Source organism: Telmatherina bonti, assembly GCF_933228915.1.
Source record: "Telmatherina bonti genome assembly, chromosome: 19".
Taxonomy (NCBI): Eukaryota; Metazoa; Chordata; class Actinopteri; order Atheriniformes; family Telmatherinidae; genus Telmatherina; species Telmatherina bonti.
In genome coordinates, this window is record NC_136617.1 from 12,318,043 (window position 1) to 12,341,897 (window position 23,855).

The following is a 23,855-nucleotide window of genomic DNA, read 5'->3' on the forward strand; positions in this document are numbered from 1 at the left end:
ACAAAACACTTGAATCAGGTTTATATTTACACTGTAAAATGTGCTGGTTTAAATCAACCTATATACACAAAAAAACAAAACTTTAAAAATGATTATCATACATCTCAAACCATTTGTTTTCCCCGGTCCCTCAAAAGGCAGTGAAAGAAACTTATTTTCTGTGTTGTTTGGTTTTGTTTTTTCAAGCCAACAAAATCCGCCATCATGTAGCAGCTGTCAGTATCGATACCAAACAACAGGACTGTACGGTATTATTCTCTTCTCTACTGAAACACACTGCTGTCAGAGAAACAGAAAAAGTCTTTTTTGTTTTTTTTGTTTTTTTTAAAATGATTTTTCTATCTTTACATAAAAAAAAAAAAAGAAACAAACTAAGAAAAACTGCACATAAAAGTCTTTTAAGATCGAATTTTCAAAAGTGACGTATTTTGTGCTAGTCAAATGAATTTTTGGGTGTAATATATTCAAAAGTATGTTTTTTTTCCCATCCAAAGGTTGAAGGGATTTTAGATATTTATACATCTGGCATATAGGTGACCTCACTAACAAGCGTATGGTCCAAAAATGCAACCCAGATAAAAAAAACTCTTAAAAATAACTCCATAAATTCAGCCAAAATCGTCTGCCTTTTCCTTCAGTGACTGCCTCTGAACATTAAACAGAGCGAAACATGAAAATGCAAACTCCACAGGGACCATGGCAGAGAGTAGCCATCAAATTGTTTGCATCTCTAAGGCTTCTAAACAACATCTCGTAAAGAGACTCATCTTAAGAGATGTTACAAGCAGAGATTTATAACAAAGTTCTCTTAAAAAGAACTAAAATCTTCTCTTTTTTTTTTTTGTTATCTTCCTTGACCAGGACTGTGTGAAGCATCATAATATGGTTCGTTAGGCAACCAAAACAAATGTCAGCCCTTAGTCACACGGACAGCTCTGCTCTACTCTTCATCTCTACTCAACATTTTCACTGTTAAATATTGAACCACAGCACCGTTTTTTATGTGCGATGTGCTGCCTTGTATGCATCCGACTTATTTTTCGAAGTACATTTGTATATAATAGAACACTGTCTTGCAAGGAAGCTCTTTTCTACATTACATCAGCTCTGGAAAACTGCATAAAGTACTGGATAAAACTACAGGAGATTATTTTCTTCAACATTCCACCTTCTCCGGAGTGGCAGGGAATTTGACTCCAGTACAGATGGGAGGAATATTTATGGGAAGCAGAAAGTTTCTGAAAGGATGATGACCTTTATGAAGATGATCTTTAGATTCCTTTGATTCTTCGGCCAACAGACCGTTGGACTTGTCACTCTCCATCATCCCCATGGCAACACTTATTCAAACTCCTTCTGACTGGCTGATAAAGTACCCGGAAGTCCGTCTACGGGCTGGTAAAGGCTGCCGTTGAGGGGCTGACGGTGATGAGGAAGAAGAGGATGTGGAAGAAGGTTGGTGCTGGTGGCGCCCTCGGAGTGAGGTGTTGTTGCTGTGGTGATTGTGTGTGTTGTGGTGGGAGGAGGGTGGAGGCCGGGGCGGGTCGCGGAGAGATGGAGGGACGGCGGAAGACTTAATGGGGACAATTCGAGTATCCATGACCTCACAGTCGACCTGCATCATCATCTCGTAGCCCTGAGATGAGTTATAAAGACTCTCTGAGGAAGAGGAAGAAAGATAGAAGGAAAACAAACAAAAAGAAAACAAAAAAACACCAAATTAATTACAAACAATCAATATTTTTAAGCTACTTTGCTTGAAAATAAAACCTCTTTTCTGATGGCTCCATTTCCATACGGACTCACCGTTGACAGACATGGCCGGCATCACCAGGGACATTTTGGGCCGACTGGTTTTGTTGTGACTGATTGCGGGAAGCAGCAGGTGGTCCTGCAGGAAGCAACACAGCAGACATTCAGTCTTCTGTTCTCGGTTTTCAAAAGAGCTCAAAACCACTGAAAGTGCCACGAGTGCCATAAATTGTCTGTCGTCATACTCATACCCGTCTGAAAGACACAACGTAGAACGTGTCCTCTCTGCGGTCGATGGCGTCCATGAAGTCGCTGTAGGTGACCTCAGGACCAGGAAGCACCTGCAGCTGACTGCAGGATGAAGAAACGATGAATTAAAATGTGTTTAATGGGTGTATACTGATCAAATGAATTATGGATAAAATCAGAAATAAGTTTCATTTTTTGCAGCGACTCCAGGAAAAAAACTAAAAAAGAAAACCAGCAGAAGATTCAGAAGTTTATTTTTAACCCATATATCTGAGTTTTGTTTATTAAGAACGAGACGCATAAACAATGTGAAAGAGGTGTATCTATCTAGCAGGATAGCTAACATCTCTGACCTTCATCGTTGGACATTTTATTCTGAGGGTTCTGATATGAAATATCTAGAAGGCATTTAATGTCATTTATCTGGACTTTTCAGACTGAAAAACAATACTATACTCCTTGCGTTTCATTTTTGAAGATTAAAATTATCACAAAGGACTCCATCCCTTCGTTCTCATTTAAGCAAAATTTTTTTCTTTTTCTCATTCTTTGAAAACAAAACCACAAACTTTGCCATCTGTACAGAAGAAGACGTACAAAACAATCAAAATTTTTTTTCAAAATGCCGTGAAGCTTCTGTACCTCTCAATAGAGCGGTGAGCCTGGATTGGCAGATATCTGGAGAAGTTTGTTTTCCTCAGTTGAGCTTTCTGATTTAAAAGAAAAAGGAAAAAAAAAAACCAGAAAATATGACAATTAAGCATCATATAAATGTAAACATGTAAAATCTATTGACTAATATAAAATAAAACAATTGTACTTAATCCGTTCCGATTATAATACCAGTATAAACATGCATAAACCCACTTGAGCCTGACACACTGTTAACACTACAGATATGAAATGTGAAAGTCAAACTTTTTTTTATAATTACTCCTGTTTGTCAGGTTTATTAAAATGTTTATTAACATTGTTTATTAAAATGTTCTGCTAACAGATTTCTGACCTGGGCGATCTTTGCTTTCTTGGCACTCTTTGGTTTTCCTCCGGACTTCTTCCGGTCAATCTGATGCCGATGGACCCAGCCCCTCAGCTCATCCGCCAGCCTGAAGAGGAGGAAGAAAAAAATTTATTCAGCTTCCAGTTCAGGCAGAGAAAAGCAGCTAACATTCCATCCAACAACAGACTTTAATGCCTGGCTTTGAGTAACAGGTTTGAGGTGTTCATTTCAGTCCAGAAAATCAGCTGAAAGTAATAAACACACTGCACTAGTGAGAAGTGTTTCCTTCCCCTCTATTCAGATGTTAATAAGGCATTAGCGATGAACACACAGGAAAAGGTGGCATGCATACAAAGCAGTCACCTTCTGCTAGTCTACAACCTCCCGTTTCCCAGTCAGACAGTGGAGTTTAGTCGTTGTGGTTCTATAGTCGTTCTGGCAGCTCAGACTGGGTTATTCCAAAGACTGGAGCTGGTTTTAGTTTTTGCTGAAGCGAAATTTAGAACCAACCACCAGAAATTTAAACTTCTATGTCAAATTTGTTAAAAAAAAATTAAAATCTCAAAAACAGACTTTATCATGAGGTCCTTCTTGTAGCTGATTAGGGTTTGACAGAGACAAGAAAGCCAAGGCCAAGGCCAGATGACCTTGATTGAAAGCCAAGATATCTAAGACAATAAAAAAAGATCTCAGGGAGAGCCAGAGGCTCCATCTTTCATTTGTACCGTGTGTAGAATCAAACAGAAAAGGCCCAGATTTCTGCTGATTTGGTCCAAAGACTGCTACAGGCCCATCAATGCTCATTTCCGTGTGGAAGTGGTGCCGTTTCAGAGACCCTGCAGATTCGCCGCTTGACGCAGCAAATGGCGCTTTACCATCAGAAGCCGTAGGGTCAGTGTTAAGCAGTATAGCAGACGTGCAATGAGCAACAGGAAACAAACCAGAGAGGAGGAAGAGGGAGAAGACGACGATGAGGACAACAACCGTAGAGATGGCAGGAGTTTAGGAAGAAAGGCTGTGTGTGTTGGGCAGTTGCAAATTAGTGTATAGTGGCGTATTACCGCCATAAACTGATGTCTGTAACTGACATCAAAACTCTGAACTCAGCACTGTTTACTTCTGGATGAACTGACTTCATATCCATGGTAACATAAAAGACACATGCAGGGTATGACAAGGATTAAAAATGGACGTACGTATACCTACTACATAGGGCTGGGCGATATGACGATATAGATCGTTTGGACAAGAGAAAATGTCTATCGTTTCATATGAGGCTCTATTGATAAGGTGCTTTACTGCTGTATTTTACATCAAGATGCGCTTTATCACATGCACGCTGCAGTATATAAACAAACATAGAGGAAGACGGTAGCAGACGTGTTTCAGAGCAGAATATTTCACTAAAAGACGACCAGCCAACCAAAACCGATGAGTTGCTTCATACAAGAGGGGAAATGGATGCAGCTTGGACATAAAAAAGGCTGATGTGGAACAGACAAAGGACTAGCTCCCAGTCCCAACAACGGACTCCGACACAACTAACTCATTTTATCACCTGTGCAAAAATCAGGATAAAGACTACAGAATAAAGAATAGAGTCAACCAGCAAAAGCCGCAAAAGCAGCGTCAAGTGGTGGCGAAAGCTCATAATAAACTCCAGAATGCTGCAACAGGCAATTACCAGTGAAACATCATATGGCCATAGTTCCAGCAGATGGAAGGAGATCCCTGCTGCCGTTGCCAGGGCCGGACTTAAAGTGCACAGGCCCCTAGGTCCAGTGTTCCAGGGGCCTCATTCCACACCATAACATTGTAAAAATTGTGAATGATACACTTTGAAATGACATTTCTAACATCTCTCAGCCAGTGGTACCAGTAGCAATACACTAGACACTGTGGTGGAACTATCTGGCTTTTATATACATTTTGTTTCATGTCCAAACTGCTGGTGTTTGCTCTACGTGGGCCCCACATGGGACCGTGCCCATAATGCCCATTGGATAATCCACCCTTGCCCGTTGCCTAGCACATCTGACACATTACTGATGACTGACATAAAATTACGCAAACATTATTTTTTGTTATGTATATCGTTATGGGGTTATAAAATGAGCTATATCGGGTTATGAGATTTTGGTCATATTACCCAGCCCTACTACTACATATATAAAGGATCATAAAAGAGCCTAAGTGTTTCCAAATCATTTCTAGTTAACACACTGTGGCTCCTCCAGGTTCAGCAGTCACCAGAAAAATGCATAAAGTTAAATAAAAATGCATAAAATAAAAGACACAGAGAGCTGCAGGAGGTTAGATTAACAACAAACACAGCTGAACCTTTGGAGTGTGACCAGCTAAGTAGCAATGGTATTTATTTAAGTCACTCCCAAGTAAGTAATTTAATCTGTATAAACAAGCTTTTACACACTGTTGCTTCCTTTAGGTGAAACAATGCAGCTTAAAATATCTACTTCGGGTTTTAAGTTGGGGTGTGTGCTATTTTCACATCACTGAACAAATAAAACTATTAATGAGGAGTGAGAATAAATCGCTGACGCCAAATAATTTCTGATATAAAATAAGGAATTATTAAATATTTACACTTGCAGAAAATGCCTGCACAGTTTAAATGCAACGTGATGCAATGTAAAAGGGTGCGTGAAACTAAATCTACTCCTGCAAGCAGCAGAAATGTGAGTTTCTAACAGAACATGACTAACCTAAGAGACTCTGAGCGGTTAAACTGTCGGCAGTCTGAAGAGGTGAAGTAACGGTCGATGTCCTGCAGCACCAGGTCCTTCATGTCGCTGAAAATGTTGCTCAGGTTTCTGCACAAGACAGCACACAAACACATGAATGATGAAGAGGAGCTGCAGCAGAAGAGCTTTGCTTCTGTCAAGTCCACGTCTGCATGTCAGTCAGTCGATGCAGATAAACAATTTAACACATCAGGAAGTGAGTGATGCAGTGAAAAACCAGTTCTGTTGCATGTTTAAACATTCCAAGTGAGGGGTGAATGCGTTCACTGAATGCATGTGGTGTGCAGTCAAACATTTAAGACTGAGAAGCAGTTAGAAAGTTTGAGTCTCCAGTTCTTCAAGTCTTTTCACACTCAGCAGCGAGGAATAAAAATAACTTAAGCATGAAAAAACGTTTAACAGTTTCAAGATGAATTTTCCTTTAAAAATCAATTTCTTTGGGGAAAAAAATAAATTCTTTACTTTTTAAATAAATTAAAAAAAGAATCCATTATAATTTTTTTTTCATTTTTATAGTTTTTATTGGTCTTTTTACTTGTCTTCTTGGGCATTATAGCAGCAGAATGATGGTCTGGCTACTGTGTTTTTTTTTCTAGTTGAAATCAAGAAAAATGATAAGCAAAAAAAGTATTGTACTTTTTTTTCCCCCTTTTTTAGTCAAAAAAAAAAAAAAAATCAGCAATATCAAGGAATTGTGAGAACCGCAATTCAAATCGTATTGGCACCCAAAAAAAAATTGGAATAAAATCCAATTGGGACTAAAGCATGTCGTCACAGCCCTATACAACAGTATGAAATGTTTGGTTTTTTTTTTTAAACATTTTAACTTTATTTCTGCACAAATAAAGACTTATCACTTGCATTCAGCCTTGTGACTTGCAAGTTTGTGCATTTCCACACAATAAAGTCGGGGTTAAAGTAAATAAAATGCTAACATGCAAAAAAAGAGGAGTTGTAAAACAAAAGTTTTCAAAGTTTAGATGGCATGAAAGCAAAATCTGTTAGAAACCCAGTCAATGTTGTATTCAACATAATAACTGCAACAAAAAAAAAAACCCACCCGTTTGATTGAAGCTTAAATTAGAATTAGCTTGACTCGCGTGTTGTTGCCAGCTTCCTGTTTAGCAACCACAATCTTCACAAGTAAAAACAAGCTGCAGGTTTTTCAGCACTATCAGCTTCAAGTTACTCAAAGTAGCAGCAGCCAGCAGAGAAGGAGTCTAACCAACTAAAGTTGCAAAATTTGAACAAAGTGATCGCTGCAAAATGTTCCTGCTAAAGTTTTAAAAGCCACTTTTCTCACGATCCGCGAGTCTCTTCCCTCTGAATCCTGAAGTAACTTTGGTCAGTTTTAAGATTTGAATGACTGGAAGAGTCAAAACTACACAAACAAAAGGTATTTTCCAGTGATATAAAACACATCCACTATAAGTGAGCTGTTCTACAGTAAGCTATGTTGACCACAACGTTGTGCTACACAGAACAAACATGAAAAGAAGCAACACTGTTGGTAATCAGCTGGTCTGAGGTCAGATCCTCACCTGAACTGATAAGATTCTGGAGTGTATCTCTCAGTCTCTCCTCTCTTCCACCGCTCGTCCCCTCCGTCGTCTTCTGTCTCCGTCTTGTCTTCAACTCCGCTGTGAGGCTGAGCTGCTGCCTGCTGCTGTTCCATTTCCAGCAGCCGCCGCCCCGTATACGACACCAGATCTTCCTGTAGATCCGTTGGCAACTTCCTGTCTGTGATGCTGCAGAGATTAATACTCCATACAGTTAAAATCACAGCTGGGAAACTGTCCAAAATAATATCTTGTGTTTTTTGTTGTTGTTTTTTTTTTCAGGTCTTGGGTCTTCATCAAGACGATACTGTAGTTGCTTAGTTACAGTAACATCAGCTTTATAATTACATCAGCAACTGATTAGTCAGTCATAAAAAATCTAATTCAGTAACTGAAGCTTAAAATGACCAACACTGGCCAAAAATTAATAAATAGATTACAAAACTTAAACCATTAAGATCTAAAAATCCTCTCTAAGAGTTCTCGACAGAACTTGTCTAAATCACAATTCTGCACGTTCTCACGTGTCTTTTCACCTTTCACTAGATGTTGGAAAATTTCACCGCCGTCTCTAACTTATTTCTCCTTTTTTCTGCAGGTCTTCCTCAATAAGTGCAGTTGTACATGTTGTTCTGTCTTTCCTGTCATCTCCACCCCAACCAGTCGAGGCAGATGGCTGCCCTCCCTGAGCCGGGTTCTGCTGGAGGTTTTCTTCCTGTTAAAGGGGAGTTTTTTCCTTCCCACTGTCGCCACATGCATGCTCAGGATGGTGGATTGGATCAAAGTCATGACTTGATGCAATCAGTTGGTTTCTATTATAGGATATGTATGAATTGGCTTGAAATGATGCGTATGTTGATTTGTGTCTGTAAAGTGCCCTGTGACAACACTGTTGTGAAGTGGCGCTATACAAATAAAGTTGAATTGAATTGAATTAATGAAGGGCTCACTAACGGAAAAGATGCTACATGCTTGTTGCCTCAGATCATGTTTGATGAACCTGAACTCAAAACTTTCCAACACCGTCTTTACACCCTGTTTGCGTCTCTGACAGGCAGGATATTTCCAGACATCATAAAATCAGAGCAAATTGTTTGAAGGTTACATTTTCAGATAGCACTTACCACTTACTTTTAAAATGTCATGTAAAAACCAAATAGAAAGCATACTTTTGCTTGGAAAGGAAGATTTATCTGAAGAGTTGTACCTGACAGGTCTGAAGCTGAAGGTCATGAACAGCAGGACGGCCATGACACACACGGCTCTCTTGTTACTTGTAGAGTCGGTCCCCTTGAACAACACAAACACAAGATAAATTTACTCATTGTTCAAAAAATACTACACACCCTAAATGTGAACAAATATTGTGATTTATGGATTTCAGCTGCTGATGGATATCGCTGCTGCCATTTTAGCGGTGTATCCGTTAGCCAATGTCACCTTGCAGGATCACCAGCGGACATTTTCTTACAGGTCTGACAGGTTCAAACATATTTACCTTGACATTTTTTCTGTTTTTCCTGTTTCTTCTGTCCGGGTGTCCTTTTTCCTCCCCCATCAACATTCACTCAAAGCAACTTTCTCTTGTTTCAGCACTTAATTACATTTAAATACTGAAGTCCTTGCAGTCAGTAACCGTGCATACTAAGCATGAATACTCGTGCTGTTTCACTTCAACCAAAACTATTTTCAGACATTGTTTTATGTTTATATTTATGTCTAAGTTATGATATTGACTGATTGACTGAAATAAACTCAACTCATAATTTCTGTTGCAAGCATTAGTTTAACATCAAAAGCACTGACATGTATAGTGAATATCAGTCATCACGTCTTACAATGTAAAGATTTGCAAGTACAACAACCCGGAAGGAGTTCTGCATTTACTGTTAAACTTCAGCCAAGATATTAATCTTTATAAATGTCTTTTCAACTGATTTACATGTTTGCATTTGCATCTAATGTGATATCTTCTCCTCTTAGTCCTTACCTCTTTCCCAGCCAGTCTCTCTCTCAGTGCCTGGTTCTCCCTGCGGAGCCGTTCGTTCTCCTGCTGGGCCTCCCTCAGCTGAGCCTCCAGGTTCTGCAGATACTCCTTCTTTTTCTTCCTCGACTGGCAGGCGGACTCCCGGTTCTTGATCATCCTCTGCTGCCGCTTTAGCACCTTCATCTGCAAAAAAGGTGGGAAAAAAAAACAACACATTAAGAAAAATTGAGTTGAGAGGAAGGGATGAAGAGGTCAAAGGGGACATGAGGTTTAGAAAACAAGTGAGGAGGAGGGGAGGAAAGAGGGATGGTAAAGAAGGAAAGTTGACAAGCAGGATGTTAAAAAAAATAAATAAATAAAGGCGAGGCCGATAAGGAACAAATACATTCAAGGACAGGAAAAGACATGTGAAAAATAATAGCTCCACCTTTTTGTCAGTCATAGAAAAGTTGAAATTTAAAAAGGTGGATGATATAACCCAACAGCCTGAGGGTGGGTATGTGCTCATACATCAATGCCTTTATGTAAGACGTGTCAAGTAAAACAGCTTCAGAGAGATGTTGCCCCACCAGCCGCTGTCAAGGCCCGTAACCGTGGGAACTGAGAGAAAACACGGACAATATTACAGAATCTTACAAACAGCATGAGTCACCGCGTCCAGCCTACTCACATCAATGTCACTGGAGTTGTTGCCAGGTAACGATGTAGTCGCTGGGACGATGGGTTTGCTGGTGGTAGAGGCAGCTGGGCTGGGGCAGTGCTGGGGGATGCTGGGAGAGACGGGCTCCATTTTGACGATTGCCGGGGCAGAACTGAGGCAGACCGGTGATGAGAGGACCACTGGAGAGGAGAGATGACAAGCAGATGCTCTGACGCTACAGCACACACAGTTCCCATCTGCTCCATCATTTCTGTTCTGGAGAAATCTTTTACTTTCAGTCAACATCAAGTCAGAGAAAACAATTAAATATCCTACATTATGTTTTTATTTTTTAATTTAGTAACATAAATGTATTAAATTTCCTCTTTAAAATGACTTTATTCATTTTTTCTAAATTATATAGAAGTCCGTGATGTTAAGGTTAAAACTCTAAAAACAAAATCATTAAATTCAAAAGTGAATGCATTAATCATAATAAAAAATAAATTAAAAAAAACTTATTGGGTGCAAACTTTAGAAAACTTGCAACAAATGCTTGACTGTAACTGCATATTTAATCTACATTTATTTAGAACTTTTAATTCTATTTAACATTGTGGCATTGGTAGATTTTTTTTTTTTTTTTTTTTTTTTACATGCTAAATTAAACACTTTCTCTTCTTCTCCTACCTGGTCGGGTCTGGTCCATGGACGGGAGTCCCTGCAGTATGAGGGTCTTGGCTGGCGTGGGGTTCTGAGGGACAGGGAGCGTGGCGACACACACTGGCCGTGGCTGGATGGGAGGTTTGGTGCTCAGGATGGTGCTGGCCTTTAATGTTGCAGAGCTCGGCAAGACTGAAGGAAAGATGGAAAGTGTTACACATGCTGTATGAAAGCACCAAATGTATACAGTGTAGTGCATTTATTGTGTATTTATACAACATAGTGGGCCTTTATAACAGCTTTGTACTGATGAAACTCTCCCTCGTTTCATACACTGAAGGAAGACAGAAAACAGAAAGAGTGGCATGCAAATGAGGTGGAACTCATCCATCTCATGCAGACAAAGTAGCTAAGCCAAACTGTTTGCATATGCAAAGCGGAGAAAAAAATAAAAAAAAAATCAGACACTGTTCGGGAACTGACACGTCTGTGCTGAGGCCATTTTCTCAGTCAGAACAGAGACAACACCAGTTTTTCTGTGATAAAAAAAAGAAAGCAAACTAAATAAATAAATAACTAATAAAAATGTAAAAGCACACTAAGGATGAGAAGAATCCCTCAATGCAGCATAAAGAGTCACATTTTCCAAGATTAAAAAGGAAAATGTCTTTACCGCCGTTTAAACGTCAGTCACTTATTTCATATCCAAACATTTGCTGAGCTTTTTGGTTTTCACATGAAACACTACTACACATGCCAAAACACTGCTAAAGAAACATTAGCCATGACTGCTAATGCTACACGAACAAGAAAGTTAAAACTACATCTGAAAAAGTAAACAATGACCCGTCATGAAAGCATCAACCTAATCCTCCGACTGCTTGAGGGTTCATTGAAGGCACCTTTTATCTTCAGATGAAATCCTATACTTTAATCTTCCCAGTAAGTCTAGTGGGCTGCCTCAGGGACTCGCACCTGCGCTTCGGCTTGCAGGTGAGGGTTGGAACGTAGCTTTGCTGGTAACGTTGAGCTCGGCCTTGCCAGCTCACAGTAAAGACGTGAGGTGACAAAAACACGTAACATGAGCAGAACCGTCGCTTTATCTTCATCACCAGCAGCTGTGCTGTAAATATCAGTGGTAGGATTAGGCGAGGTGAGGTTCTGTGTGTGGTACAGTAAACTAATATGAAGAATGAGACTGCAGATCTGATCCTGGGGGGCGTGTGACAGTAACGTTCCTCATACGAGAGGTTAAAGCCGTTTACCTGAAGTTTGCGTCTGGATGCCGTTGAGGACAGCTGGGACAGATGTTAGCGGCGTTTGCAGCTGTGTCTGCGTCACCGTAGGAATCTGGCTCTGCGGTGGAGGTACTACTGTCGTCGCCACGGTTACCTCCATCGTTCCCAGTGGAGGCGAGAGAACGTCCCCGTACATGTATGGAGGAGTTGGAGGGTTCTCACCTTTCACTGTGACCTGATCAGAGAGTAAAGGGAAATGATTAAATCATTTATTTCTTATAGTGAAGTGACATTTTTATGTGTTTTCTACACTTCACTGCTTTTCTTTAAAGTCAACACACACACCTGTGGGTCAGGTGATGCTGAGCAGTCAGACTCCAGTGAGGATGCAGGAGAGGGAGGTTCTGCTTTTACTTGAAATACTGGACAAGAATAAATGAACATGGTAGTGTAAAAAAATTTTTAAAAAAAGAAAGGAAAAAGTCAGTAAAAGCACATAACATTCATAAATTTGATTTTAAATAACTCCACGCCTGCTTACACATTTCCACAGGTAAAGGTTCCGTTATTGTCACTTCATTTTTGATCACAGGTGTGTCGCCTAAACAAAAGAAAAAAAAACAAAAAAACAAATTACACACAAACACAGAAACATGACAAAGAGGTAGTTATGCTACCAGTAATACTACGACAAATCACATGTTGACATTTTTATCCTGAACAAGCATGTCTGTCCTTCTGGAATACAAATAAATTCCAGATGTTTGCAATGCTGGAGATGGTTCAAATATTTAGATCGAAACAGGTTTTACTCAAACAATTCAATGAAATAAGAACTAAATAAATGGAGGAACCAGCATCTAAGCTGGGATGATGTTCAGACTGAACAGTGACAGAAATAAAAGTAGTCATGTGACCACAGATGGAAATTAGCATCGTGCTAAATCTGCTTTATTTACTGAAATTTTTGCCTGTTTGTCAATACTGTCCCATTCAAATAATAAATAAGTTTTAAATAATAATTAATAAATAAAGTTATAAATAAGTATTCTTGGCTACGAGCCTCATTCATTGATTATTTTCAAGAAGAATATTACAAATGACCGAGCTGCCCAGGTTCAGTGCTGAACAGGGAGTGATATTAAATTTAACCCATTCAGCACTTAAAGAAGCAGGAAATAAATTTAAAAACAATGAACTGTAAATATCAACGTAATGTCTCATGCTGAAAATAAACAAAGTGTAAATGTTGTGAATTACTGCCCAACACGATTTGTCCCTCTATAACATGCAACTCATGATGTGAGGCAGAACCAATTCAGTGAAGTGACATCTGAGAGGAAGTTTCTAAAAGATTTGTCTCTTTAATTTCAGTCAGGAGGTTCCAAAGAATCAAGAGATTAACCAAAAAGTCTTCACTTCCATTTTCTTATTCTATAACCTACCAGCGGCGATCAATCAAGGAACCAAAATGTACCTTAAATACGTTGCAGAAACATTTCATGATGTAAGAATAGATTATTTATTCATTTTTAGAAAGTAATCAGAAACAACTATCTGCTGAGGCATCGTGACTTTGTGTTTCGCAGACACCTGAAGCATGAAACCAAAATGCTGACTGAGGTGGTTGAACACGCAAGTGGTTTGGCTGCCCGCTTTGTACCTGTGAGAAGGTTGTCGTCAAGGTGTCGCCATGGTGATGTGCGGTTGTCAGGATCGAGAGTGAGCACAAGGTCATTGTCAAACTGTGAGGGGTTGAAAAAGAGAGAGAGAGAAAGAGAAGGGTTGAGGATAAGACACGGGGACAAACAGCTGCAGGATCAGGGATTATTAGTGTGTTTGTGCGTCTGTTTCACTCAGCGAACAAACACACAATTAGCCTGATTATCCTCTGACCCATCAGCAATGTATGCTGCTGGGTGGAAAACATGATGCACGCTCACCTCCTCTGAAAGACCATCATTCCACCCCCACACCAACCTACACCACTCATACCCAACTTTGTCATATATGAACAATATAACAGGGAATAAAAACAGATCTCATCTTTATTACTGACTCTGAAAACATCTTTTATTATTGCTTCTTTTATCATTGTTATGTTCCATAGTCATGTCTATGCCCTTCTTTTTTTAATCTTGTCTACAAAGATGAAAACAAATGAATAATCTTTATTATTCTAAAAAGCATTTAATAACAAACAAGTTTGTAACTGAAGTAATTTCTTCTGTTTTTTTGTGTCCAACTAATATGTCAAAGTGGGGATGTCATAAAATTTGTTTGTTTCCAAAACAAAGAAAAACTCAATTTTTTCTTTACCATAGAGTGAAAGCTTTCATAAAATCCCCCATGAATGCAACAGAAATCAGTTTCAGTCCAACAAAAATTAGCACTAAACCAATTTTTCTGTTATTTTTCTGGGCCGTGTCGGACACAATGTGTCCTACAGGCCAGCAAAGCTCATCCTGTTATCCTGCAACTTCATTCAGGAAGCAGATGTTCCAACACATGATGTGCTGACTAAAGAGATTATTTAACATCCCTCAGCTATTCGTATGCTTTCATGTGTGATTAAATAAGCCCCGAGTTATTTACAAAAGTAGATTTTAAGACGATTAACATCTAACAGTACCGAGACAGTATTTGTTGAGTCACTTCTTTAAAGCTAATTTATAAGTATTAATAACCAGATTAGTCTTACTTTCACAAATATTCCAGTCTGGTTCCCAAACCAGTTGGGACATCGTTTTAGAACGATTAAAATTTAAATACACCATGGCGATCGTAAACTTTCAGGTTTCCACTGTGGTCTTATGTAATAGTCTGGGTAGAAAAGAAGTTGTAGACTAGCAGGTTATCTGAGGTATGGAGTGAGTTGCAGCTGCATAAATCAGCACCTTTTGACAGACCCATGCGAACGCTTAAAACTGCTATACGATTGTTAAACAAGTTTTTTTCCCCCTCTAATTTGTAGCTTTGTTTTATAGCTGCTGCACTATGTTCCTCATTATAACCTCCCTTTTGTCCAACTGGACTATCGTCCTTGAAAGTATCACATTGTCCGAGACTGTGGACTACGTAGGGCTGGGCGATATATCGAGATATCGTGGCTAGTCCCCTGTGGGATATAGAAAATGTCTATATTCGTCATATTCGAGTAGCCTGTTGTCACGCAGTTATTTTTAGCTGTGGGCGGGGTTTTCTCACTCCTCCTCGACTCTCTGCACTGCTTTGCACAGAGAGTTAAAGCAAGCGCACCTAGTTACATAACGTGAGCTACGTGCTACGTCATGAGAGGCAGCGTGTAGCAGCTTTTCTAGCAGAGAACTCCGCTAGCAGTAGCAGCACAAGTTACGAAAAATGGAGGAGGAAGAATTTGTTCCGAAGAAAAATAGTACAGGATCCATCATCTGGCGGTGGTTTGGATACCGGTGAGAGGATGTTGACCAAACAACTGTCGTATGCAAAGAAAGTCGCAAAAGCGTCGCCACAAAAGGTCGTAGTACCACAAATTTATTTCATCATTTGAAAAGTCACCCCCCTAGAGCACGTATTTTCATACGTTGCAATTATTACATCATGCAAAGGCACTTCTTTTTTGTTTTAAAATGACATGTTTCTGCCACTGCTTTAACTGTTTAATAAATAACGTTTTGATCAATTTGCTGAGTTACAATTTCATCCTTTTGACATGAATGTTGAAAATCAGCATATCTTAATGCAGTATGAACAATTAGGTTTTAATGGAAACACAAAATCATCTTACTGATGTGATTGTATGCACCAAAGCATTAATTCAAGGCTAAGGTAAGTATTGGGATATATATCGTATATAGTGACATGCCATAAAAAATATTGGGATATTACTAAAAGGTCATATCGCCCAGCCCTAGGACTATGTGTAAAAACAGCTCGAGACATTCTGCTACTTCCAACTTTCTCTGTTAGCTCAGCTGAATTTAGCACAAAATCCTTGTTTAGAGGGGACTTCGTCATGCGTCACTATGGTTATTAAATTAAGGTTTAATCACAACAAGGTGACATTCAGAAAATATAGAGTAGCAGCAAATTTACCCAGAGTCTGAATTGGCTGCTTTTCAACTACAATTCTGACAAATCTGATTAAATTTTTTTAAAGCTATGCGAATGAGAAAAGCTTTATTGGGGATTTGGCAATAACTACATGAAGTAAGACTTTACTGATTTCACATAATGTTGCATAAGTTAAACAGCATGGTGGTATTGCTGGTGTAAAGGAAAAAAGGAAGGCAATCACTGCTCTCTATGAGCCACAAAGGCCTGAATTCCTTTTCCAATTGTTACGGCTGCCTGTATTGTTTTTCAGTTTACTAATTCTGAACCTTCAGCTGGGATTCCTGCTCAAACACAACTCTGATTGCTGCCTTCTGGCTGGGATTGGTCCTTCATGTCACCTGCTCATCTGCACCCTGCCCATTGGATAATTGGAACGCCGGACTCAGCTGACTCCACTAATCACCAGGACTTAAAAGACACCAGGAGTCTTTCATTCAACGGCTACCACTGGCTCAGTCGTGGTCTGCCCTCAGCCTGTGTTGTGGCTCTAACGTGTTGTAGTTCTGGAAGGACTTTTTGACTTTGTATAAAATCCAGTCCTGTTATGTCTGTTAGTTTTTGTTTTGGAATAGTTAAACCAATGCTGTATTTTGTTGGATAACCACTTTACGGGCTTGTTTTGCTTTTGGTTTGGCTATTTTGAGGCCATTCCTGGCCTATTCTTGCCTTGTCTTCCTCCTTGGACAATAAATCTGTCTTGGTCCACATGTACACCTGGCCACAGGTTTTCTTTTGTGCGGCTCAATTGCCCTAGCAGAGTCTGGGTCGTAACAAAGTGGGGGCTCGTCCGGGATCTTCTACTTTACCTTATTGAGTTCTGTCGGCGTGGCTCTGGATTTTGTTTTAAGTGGTGATTATGATGGCTACGTCCTTCAATTTGGAACGGTTCCTTGAGGCTCCTTCCTGTGTGGCTCTTGACTTGTGCCGCAAGGCTGATCTTATGCTGATTGCGGGTCATTTCAATCTGTTGGTCCCGAAACAGGCCACCAAGGGCCAGATTAAAGCTCTACTGGTGGAACAGTTGGAAGCTTTTGGGGTGCTAAAGGTGTCTGCAGGAACCGCAGCTGTGTGTGAGGGCACTCTGGCTAGGGGTGACCCAACGAATGGGGAGAAGGTACTACATCCTCAGGGGGAGGTGGAACCGCTCCCTCAGACTCCCAGCGCAGTTACTGCTGAGGTGGGTTCAGGGGTTGGTAAACAGGCAGGTGTGCCAGTTACTCTTCCCCGATATGATCCGCTCCTCTCTGACAGCAGTACTGGAGCCCATGGTGAGGCTCGGTTGAAGGTTCGCTTGGCTCGACTGGAGCTGGAGGCCCGTGAAAAGGCCCAAGCTCGCCAAGCTCAACTGGATTTTGAACTGCGAAGGCTGGAAATTGAAGCTGACAAAGCTGTCAGGCTACGTAGGCTGGAGCTGGAGGCTCAAGCCCAGGCCCAAGACCCTTCTGTCATGACTGAACAGGCGGCTCCTTCTGTTTCTACTGCATTTGATGTGAGCAAGTGTATCGCCTTGGTGCCTGCTTTTCGTGATTCGGAGGTTGATTCGTACTTTGCTGCATTTGAGCGCATTGCTGGCGCATTGAGTTGGCCGCGAGCTGTCTGGCCTCTGTTGCTACAATGCAAACTTACTGGAAAAGCACAGGAAGTTGTTGCAGCCCTTCCATTGAAGGACAGCTTAAACTATGACATGGTCAAGGCTGCGGTTTTGCAAGCCTATGAACTTGTGCCTGAAGCATACAGACAGAAATTTCGACAGCAGAGAAAAGCTGCTGATCAAACGTACGTTGAGTTTGCCCGAGAAAAGAGCTCACTCTTTGATAAATGGTGTGTTGCTTCTAAGGTTTCTGATTATAACTCCCTGAGAGAACTCATTTTGGTTGAGGAGTTCAAGAAATGTTTGCCTGATAACATTGTGCTTTACTTGAATGAACAGAAAGCGTCAACGCTTTCTTCTGCTGCATTCTTGGCAGATGAGTACTGTCTTACTCATAAGATGTCAAAACCTGCTGAGTTGTTTTGTTCTTCTTATGTGACTCTGAAAACTCCTGCAACATCTGTTAAACCTTCTATGACAACTGAAACCAGAGAATGCTTTTACTGTCATAACCTGGGTCATCTTTTGGCTGATTGTCCAGCCTTGAAACGGAAAAACCAAAACAAACAAAAAGGGGTTGGGTTAGTGCAAGCGCAGACCTGCCGCAGAGGTGCTGATGAAGGTAAGACAACAAATCAGATTGAGTCATGTTTTTCTCCATTCGTATTTAACGGATCCGTCTCATTAACAGGGAGAACAGAGGATCAGGTACCGATCCGCATTCTCAGAGACACAGGTGGAACTCAGACTCTTATTCTTACCAACGCGTTGCCCTTCTCCTACCGCTCATCCTGTGGGTACAATTTAGTTATCAGAGGGATTGAAATGGGAAAGATGCTCAGACCAGTCCATCGTGTTTACATTCAGTCTGATCTAATAACCGGGTTTTTCCCTGTTGTCACTTGTCCAGAGTTCCCTGTTTCTGGTGTTACCATGATAATGGGTAATGACGTGGCGGGAGGTCGGGTTATGCCAGACCAAGAAGCTGTAGAAAACCCCCTCACCACTGTTAGTTCTAACCCATCTGATGCCAGCCTTAAAGTTCTCATGTTGACCCCTGAACAGTTGGCGGCTGCAAAAGGAACAGATAAGATGGCAAAGGTTCATCCAGCCACACCTCGGGTAAAGAGAAAGTGTGTGAATGGCTGGCGTTCTGTGAGAAGAGACCTAAAGATAGGTGATCAGGTCTTCGTTCAGTTACCCACTGAGAGCTCAGCTGCATCTGTACCTGTACAGGTATCATGCAACACTCCAAATGGACAGAATGCTGTCAAACCTCCAAACCATTTGTCTGTTCGTCTCCCAAACTCCACTATGTTAAAACCTCTAGCCACCATAATGGAGCATCTAAAATCCGAAAAGAAACGTGATCCTGTTAAGTTAAGTAATGATCATTTGCATCTCTTTGATGTTCCAACACCTGCCACCTTAAAATACTATGTTCAGCGTACTAGGCCTCTAAAGCGACCTCTTTATGTTAACCCTCTGTTTTTTACCCTTGGTGTACTACCACAATCAGCTCCTCATGCGGTGGGCTCTGCTGCTCCAGGATTACCCCCTGGACGTACGGTACAAAAAGGGAATTGTGAATGTGTTTGATGATGCCGTATTTTGAGTGTGAGTATACACATTTAGTTGTTTGTTGTGACTGTTTGTTTTACAAAACCTTGGCTGGGTTTTGTATTTTCAGGGGGAGAGTGTTACGGCTGCCTGTATTGTTTTTCAGTTTACTAATTCTGAACCTTCAGCTGGGATTCCTGCTCAAACACAACTCTGATTGCTGCCTTCTGGCTGGGATTGGTCCTTCATGTCACCTGCTCATCTGCACCCTGCCCATTGGATAATTGGAACGCCGGACTCAGCTGACTCCACTAATCACCAGGACTTAAAAGACACCAGGAGTCTTTCATTCAACGGCTACCACTGGCTCAGTCGTGGTCTGCCCTCAGCCTGTGTTGTGGCTCTAACGTGTTGTAGTTCTGGAAGGACTTTTTGACTTTGTATAAAATCCAGTCCTGTTATGTCTGTTAGTTTTTGTTTTGGAATAGTTAAACCAATGCTGTATTTTGTTGGATAACCACTTTACGGGCTTGTTTTGCTTTTGGTTTGGCTATTTTGAGGCCATTCCTGGCCTATTCTTGCCTTGTCTTCCTCCTTGGACAATAAATCTGTCTTGGTCCACATGTACACCTGGCCACAGGTTTTCTTTTGTGCGGCTCAATTGCCCTAGCAGAGTCTGGGTCGTAACACCAATTTATCCCAGTTTGTTGCCATGTTTGGAAAGTTAGCTGTAACAGATACAAGCCAGTGTACATCATAACCCCTCCATCTAAACCAGGTGTGCCAAACTCCAGTCCTTAATCTTTCAGCAACGTTCAGAATCACCGGGTGAATTTTCCTGCAGACCATGTGAAAGTGTCCGAGTGCTGAATACAAGGTGTCAGTTACAATCTCCGCTCTACGCAGAAACCAGAGCTGTGACCAGTCTCACTTTCTTTTGTGTCCATACCGTTGCGTCGTAGTTCATCCCTCTGCTGAAATCTCCGTCCTCTCCCTCCTCCATGCTCTCGCACTGATACAGGCAGGCATCTGCAGAAGAGAAAACATGGAAGCAGGAAGCATGAGACTTTAGCAGCTAATTAAAACCATGATTCATTTTCAATAATTAGGTGTCAAAAATCACTTGGTTTCAAAAATCACTTCCAAAAACCAAACTGCAATGAGAAAAGCAACAACAACAAACTAACATAGGAACTGGTTTTGATTAAAGTATAACCATTCACACTGAAAACAGACTCGTGTTTGAGGTATAAATACTACTGCAGGCCTACAATTCGCAATATTACATGGTAGGGTTCTTCTTCAACTAAAGATACTCCAACTATTAAAGAAGAAGCAAATACACTGGAAGTCAGGTGAATATCCACAGAAATCTCACATCTACAGGAGATTCTTTTCACCAAGCTAAAGCTGAGAAAGAGTCAAGTTGCTGAACCTGATGAACTCCAACAGCTACATCTCTTGTCACACTGTCATACAAAAAAATAGTTAAAGCTAGTAGCTGTCATTTGAGATCATTATGTTAAAGTGTAACACTACGCAGATAACAAAACGAGCCAGAACTGGGTTATTCAATGCCAATGAGGACTGCTGCAACATGTGAGAAAAGATCTCCCAACACCTCAGCCCAGCAGGACTGTGTTCTTTATTTGCATCGATTATATATGACGGTAGTGCTTTTTAAGTATCAGAAGTCACATCCTTATCACGTTTTAGAAATGGGAAAGTCTGGATCTGGATGATCTGTGCAGGAGGCAGACCTGTACTGCCACTACTATTTCAACTACTTCAAAAGCTCAAAATGGATTTGACAAAGTTTTTATGATTAAATGTTTCATAATACGTTTCTGTTTTGTTCATCAAGCATAATAAATCTGTGCAGCAACACTATCATTCACAGTTACATTTAACCAAAAGGCAGCTTTTAAGACCAGCACAGACAACAGCGGCGAGTCAAAGTTTAACATGGTGTGTCTTGTAACATCTGTGTTTACGTTACCGATGGGACAAAACAAAACAGGAAGAAGTTTCAAACTGCACACAGATTACTGAAATAAACCGAATCCTTTCAGCCTTCATGAGGTCATTTCAGCACATTTTAAATAGGTATCTCATGCTATGACGCACTCATATAATGATTACAGTACAAATCTATTTAAATGTTTCATTTCCAGGAAACCAAAGTGGTTTGAACCCTCATTTCTCGCATCATCCCGTGCATGCTGCAATAAGGTGCACTCTGGACTTTGAAATGGAAACAAACAGGGAACAGTGGAGCTCTTTTATGAGTTCTCATCCTCTCAGAGCAGGTATTTAATACAAACACGTTCTAGACCTAGTAGTATTTGCTCCACGTGTTTGTTCTTTTCTTGTCCATCAAAATATTTGCAGAGTGAATTCCTTTATATTGTGTTCAGACAGACACAAGTCACAAATGTTGATCTATAAGAGTCATAAATGTAACTCAAATCTGAGCGTGAGCTGCATCAATGAACATGATTTTATTATTTTAGTTTTTGTCTGTCATTGTGCTTATTTTCATTTTTATTTTAATTTTGCAACATTCCTCTGCAGAAGCTTTTGAGGCTGTATTGACCCAGATCTCTCATGGAGCTAATTTATCGTTTCATCTAATCTGACCCAATCCAGTTTATTGCCCGACTGCAAACGGCCTGAAACCAGGAACTGGGCAGTAAAATACTTTTGTCCAACAATCACAATGGGGGGTAAAGCTTACTAATCTCAATATTTATTGGTCAGATTTACTTAAAATCTTAAATTAGATGTGCATGAGAGTGTCAATCTGCATTAAATTAGAAAAAACAAACCTTTATTGATTAAAACATCTATCATAAAAGCTAAGAAATGGTTAAAAACTGCAGGAAGGATCAGCTGGGACAGGTGGGGCTTATCCCTGCTGTCATGTCTGAACCAAAGAATTTTTTTTTTTGCTCAAGAGAAAAACGTGATCCAACACAGACTCATGTTGTCTGCCATGTGTTTTTACTGCTCCAAATTACCATAATTGTATTGTTGAATACAAGACCTTTAATTTTAGAAATGAATACCAACTCTTCTTTAATAAATCAAATGGTAGTGTCAGAAAACAGCGAGATCCTTATAGGAAACGTCTTAGAAATTATCCTGAGATACTAAATCAGGACAGAAAAACATAAATTATTCTGTTTAAATTATTAAATACTGTAGAAAACGTATTTCTGTAAACATTTTAATTTGAATTTTTTTTTAAAAAATGTCACCACGAAGAGCTCTAGACTGTGAAAGTCCTCATTGCCAGGTCTAGTGCAGCTTTCAACTTTGCTGAAAATGTTTTTTCTTCTTCTTGATTGTTGCTTTAAAGCTTTAAATTGAACTTTAAACTGCAGTTCACTTTCCTTTAATAAAAACATAAATAATTAAATAATTGTAAGGGGAAAAAAACCATAGAAGAAACGAGGTTTTGGAAGTTGTCTGGTTTCTAATGAGTAAAGTCTACATTGACAGGAACTCTGCAGCTCATAATCACATAAGTGACGGACGAGGAATAAAACAAACCTAAAACAATAATAAATACAAATATGTGGCCAAGTCTAAACCTAATGCATGTTCATACTAAGCAGTAAAAGCAGATACTATGAGAAATGGTTATATAAAACATGCAATCACGTTTCCACACGCTGTGACGATAAACTTGCATATCCGGGTCCGTGTATTGAGGAAGTACGCTCACATTTATACTACAACCGCGTGTACCGTCCACGAGACATATAACTAAAATGAAATTTACAACCCGGACGCTTTTCTGCTTGAAATAATAAACATTACAGAAGACTATTTTGCGTCTCCTGAAGACGATGTGACGCCCTGCTGCAAACCACGCATGGCTCGGCGCATCCCTAATCACATTCAGGCAGCTGCGTGGACTAATATAGACTTACATTTCGTTTATAGATTACTTTAAGTGTTAACTTACCCCAGTCCTCGCTTGTTAGGAGGTTATCAGCGAAAAATCGACTGTCCAAATCAGATAGTAAATCCGCAGTCATCGCTGTCGTATTTAAAGAGTAAGAGTCAGATAGCGATGCGATAACAGCTAGCTAGCAAACAGGAAGGATATTATCTATAGCTTATTCATCAAATCATCATATATTAGGACTGATTATCATTGGCAATGCAAACTGATGGGTGAACTTAATTGATCGGAAAGTGATATTTATATATCCTCCAGACAACAAATCGGTCCTTCCTTTGGCTTCGCATATGACAAACAAGGAAACGGTTTTTTCTGAAGGTTACCGCCTTCTCAATGATGAACGGCCAATAACGTTCAAGATCAGTGTGATTGACAACAGACGAAACCAATTCAAATACTCAAAGACTGCAATTGGTCTATCTGTTGAGCCTATTGTAAAAGGAGGGGTTAGAAAAACAAACCTCTCAAGGTCATTTGATCCAATAAAACGGTTACGTTTTGATTGACAGACATGTTTCACGAATCAATGCATTGATTTTTAAGACTGACAAGCATAAGAGCCAATCATAGGCTATCATGCAGAAGTTTCTGTTTTAGGAAACTCACGTGGATTCGAGCGTTGCCATGTAACCCGTTACCCCCATGGAAACATGTGCATGAAATTTAAAGGATGTAAAGGGGTAGATAAAACAACAAAAAACAAAACAAACAAAAACTAAAACTAAAAACAACAACAACAAAAAAAAAAGAACAAATAAACCCGACGCATAAAACCTATAATTTTAT

The 23,855-nt window shown here is 40.1% G+C and overlaps 1 protein-coding gene across 1 annotated transcript; it reads right to left on the bottom strand.

Moving 5' to 3' along the window:
• Positions 1–1,126: 1,126 nt before the first annotated feature.
• atf6b (activating transcription factor 6 beta) lies at positions 1,127–23,142 on the bottom strand (the record flags this gene model as incomplete). The annotated part of the gene is made up of 17 exons (XM_079259196.1): positions 1,127–1,659; positions 1,807–1,891; positions 2,004–2,103; positions 2,644–2,711; positions 3,008–3,107; positions 5,725–5,832; positions 7,305–7,511; positions 8,530–8,612; positions 9,313–9,492; positions 9,980–10,149; positions 10,640–10,804; positions 11,878–12,085; positions 12,196–12,272; positions 12,392–12,451; positions 13,514–13,595; positions 20,046–20,125; positions 23,070–23,142. 17 exons carry the CDS (start codon positions 23,140–23,142, stop codon positions 1,346–1,348), a joined length of 2,160 nt encoding a protein of 719 aa, XP_079115322.1. The 3' UTR covers positions 1,127–1,345.
• Positions 23,143–23,855: the final 713 nt, after the last annotated feature.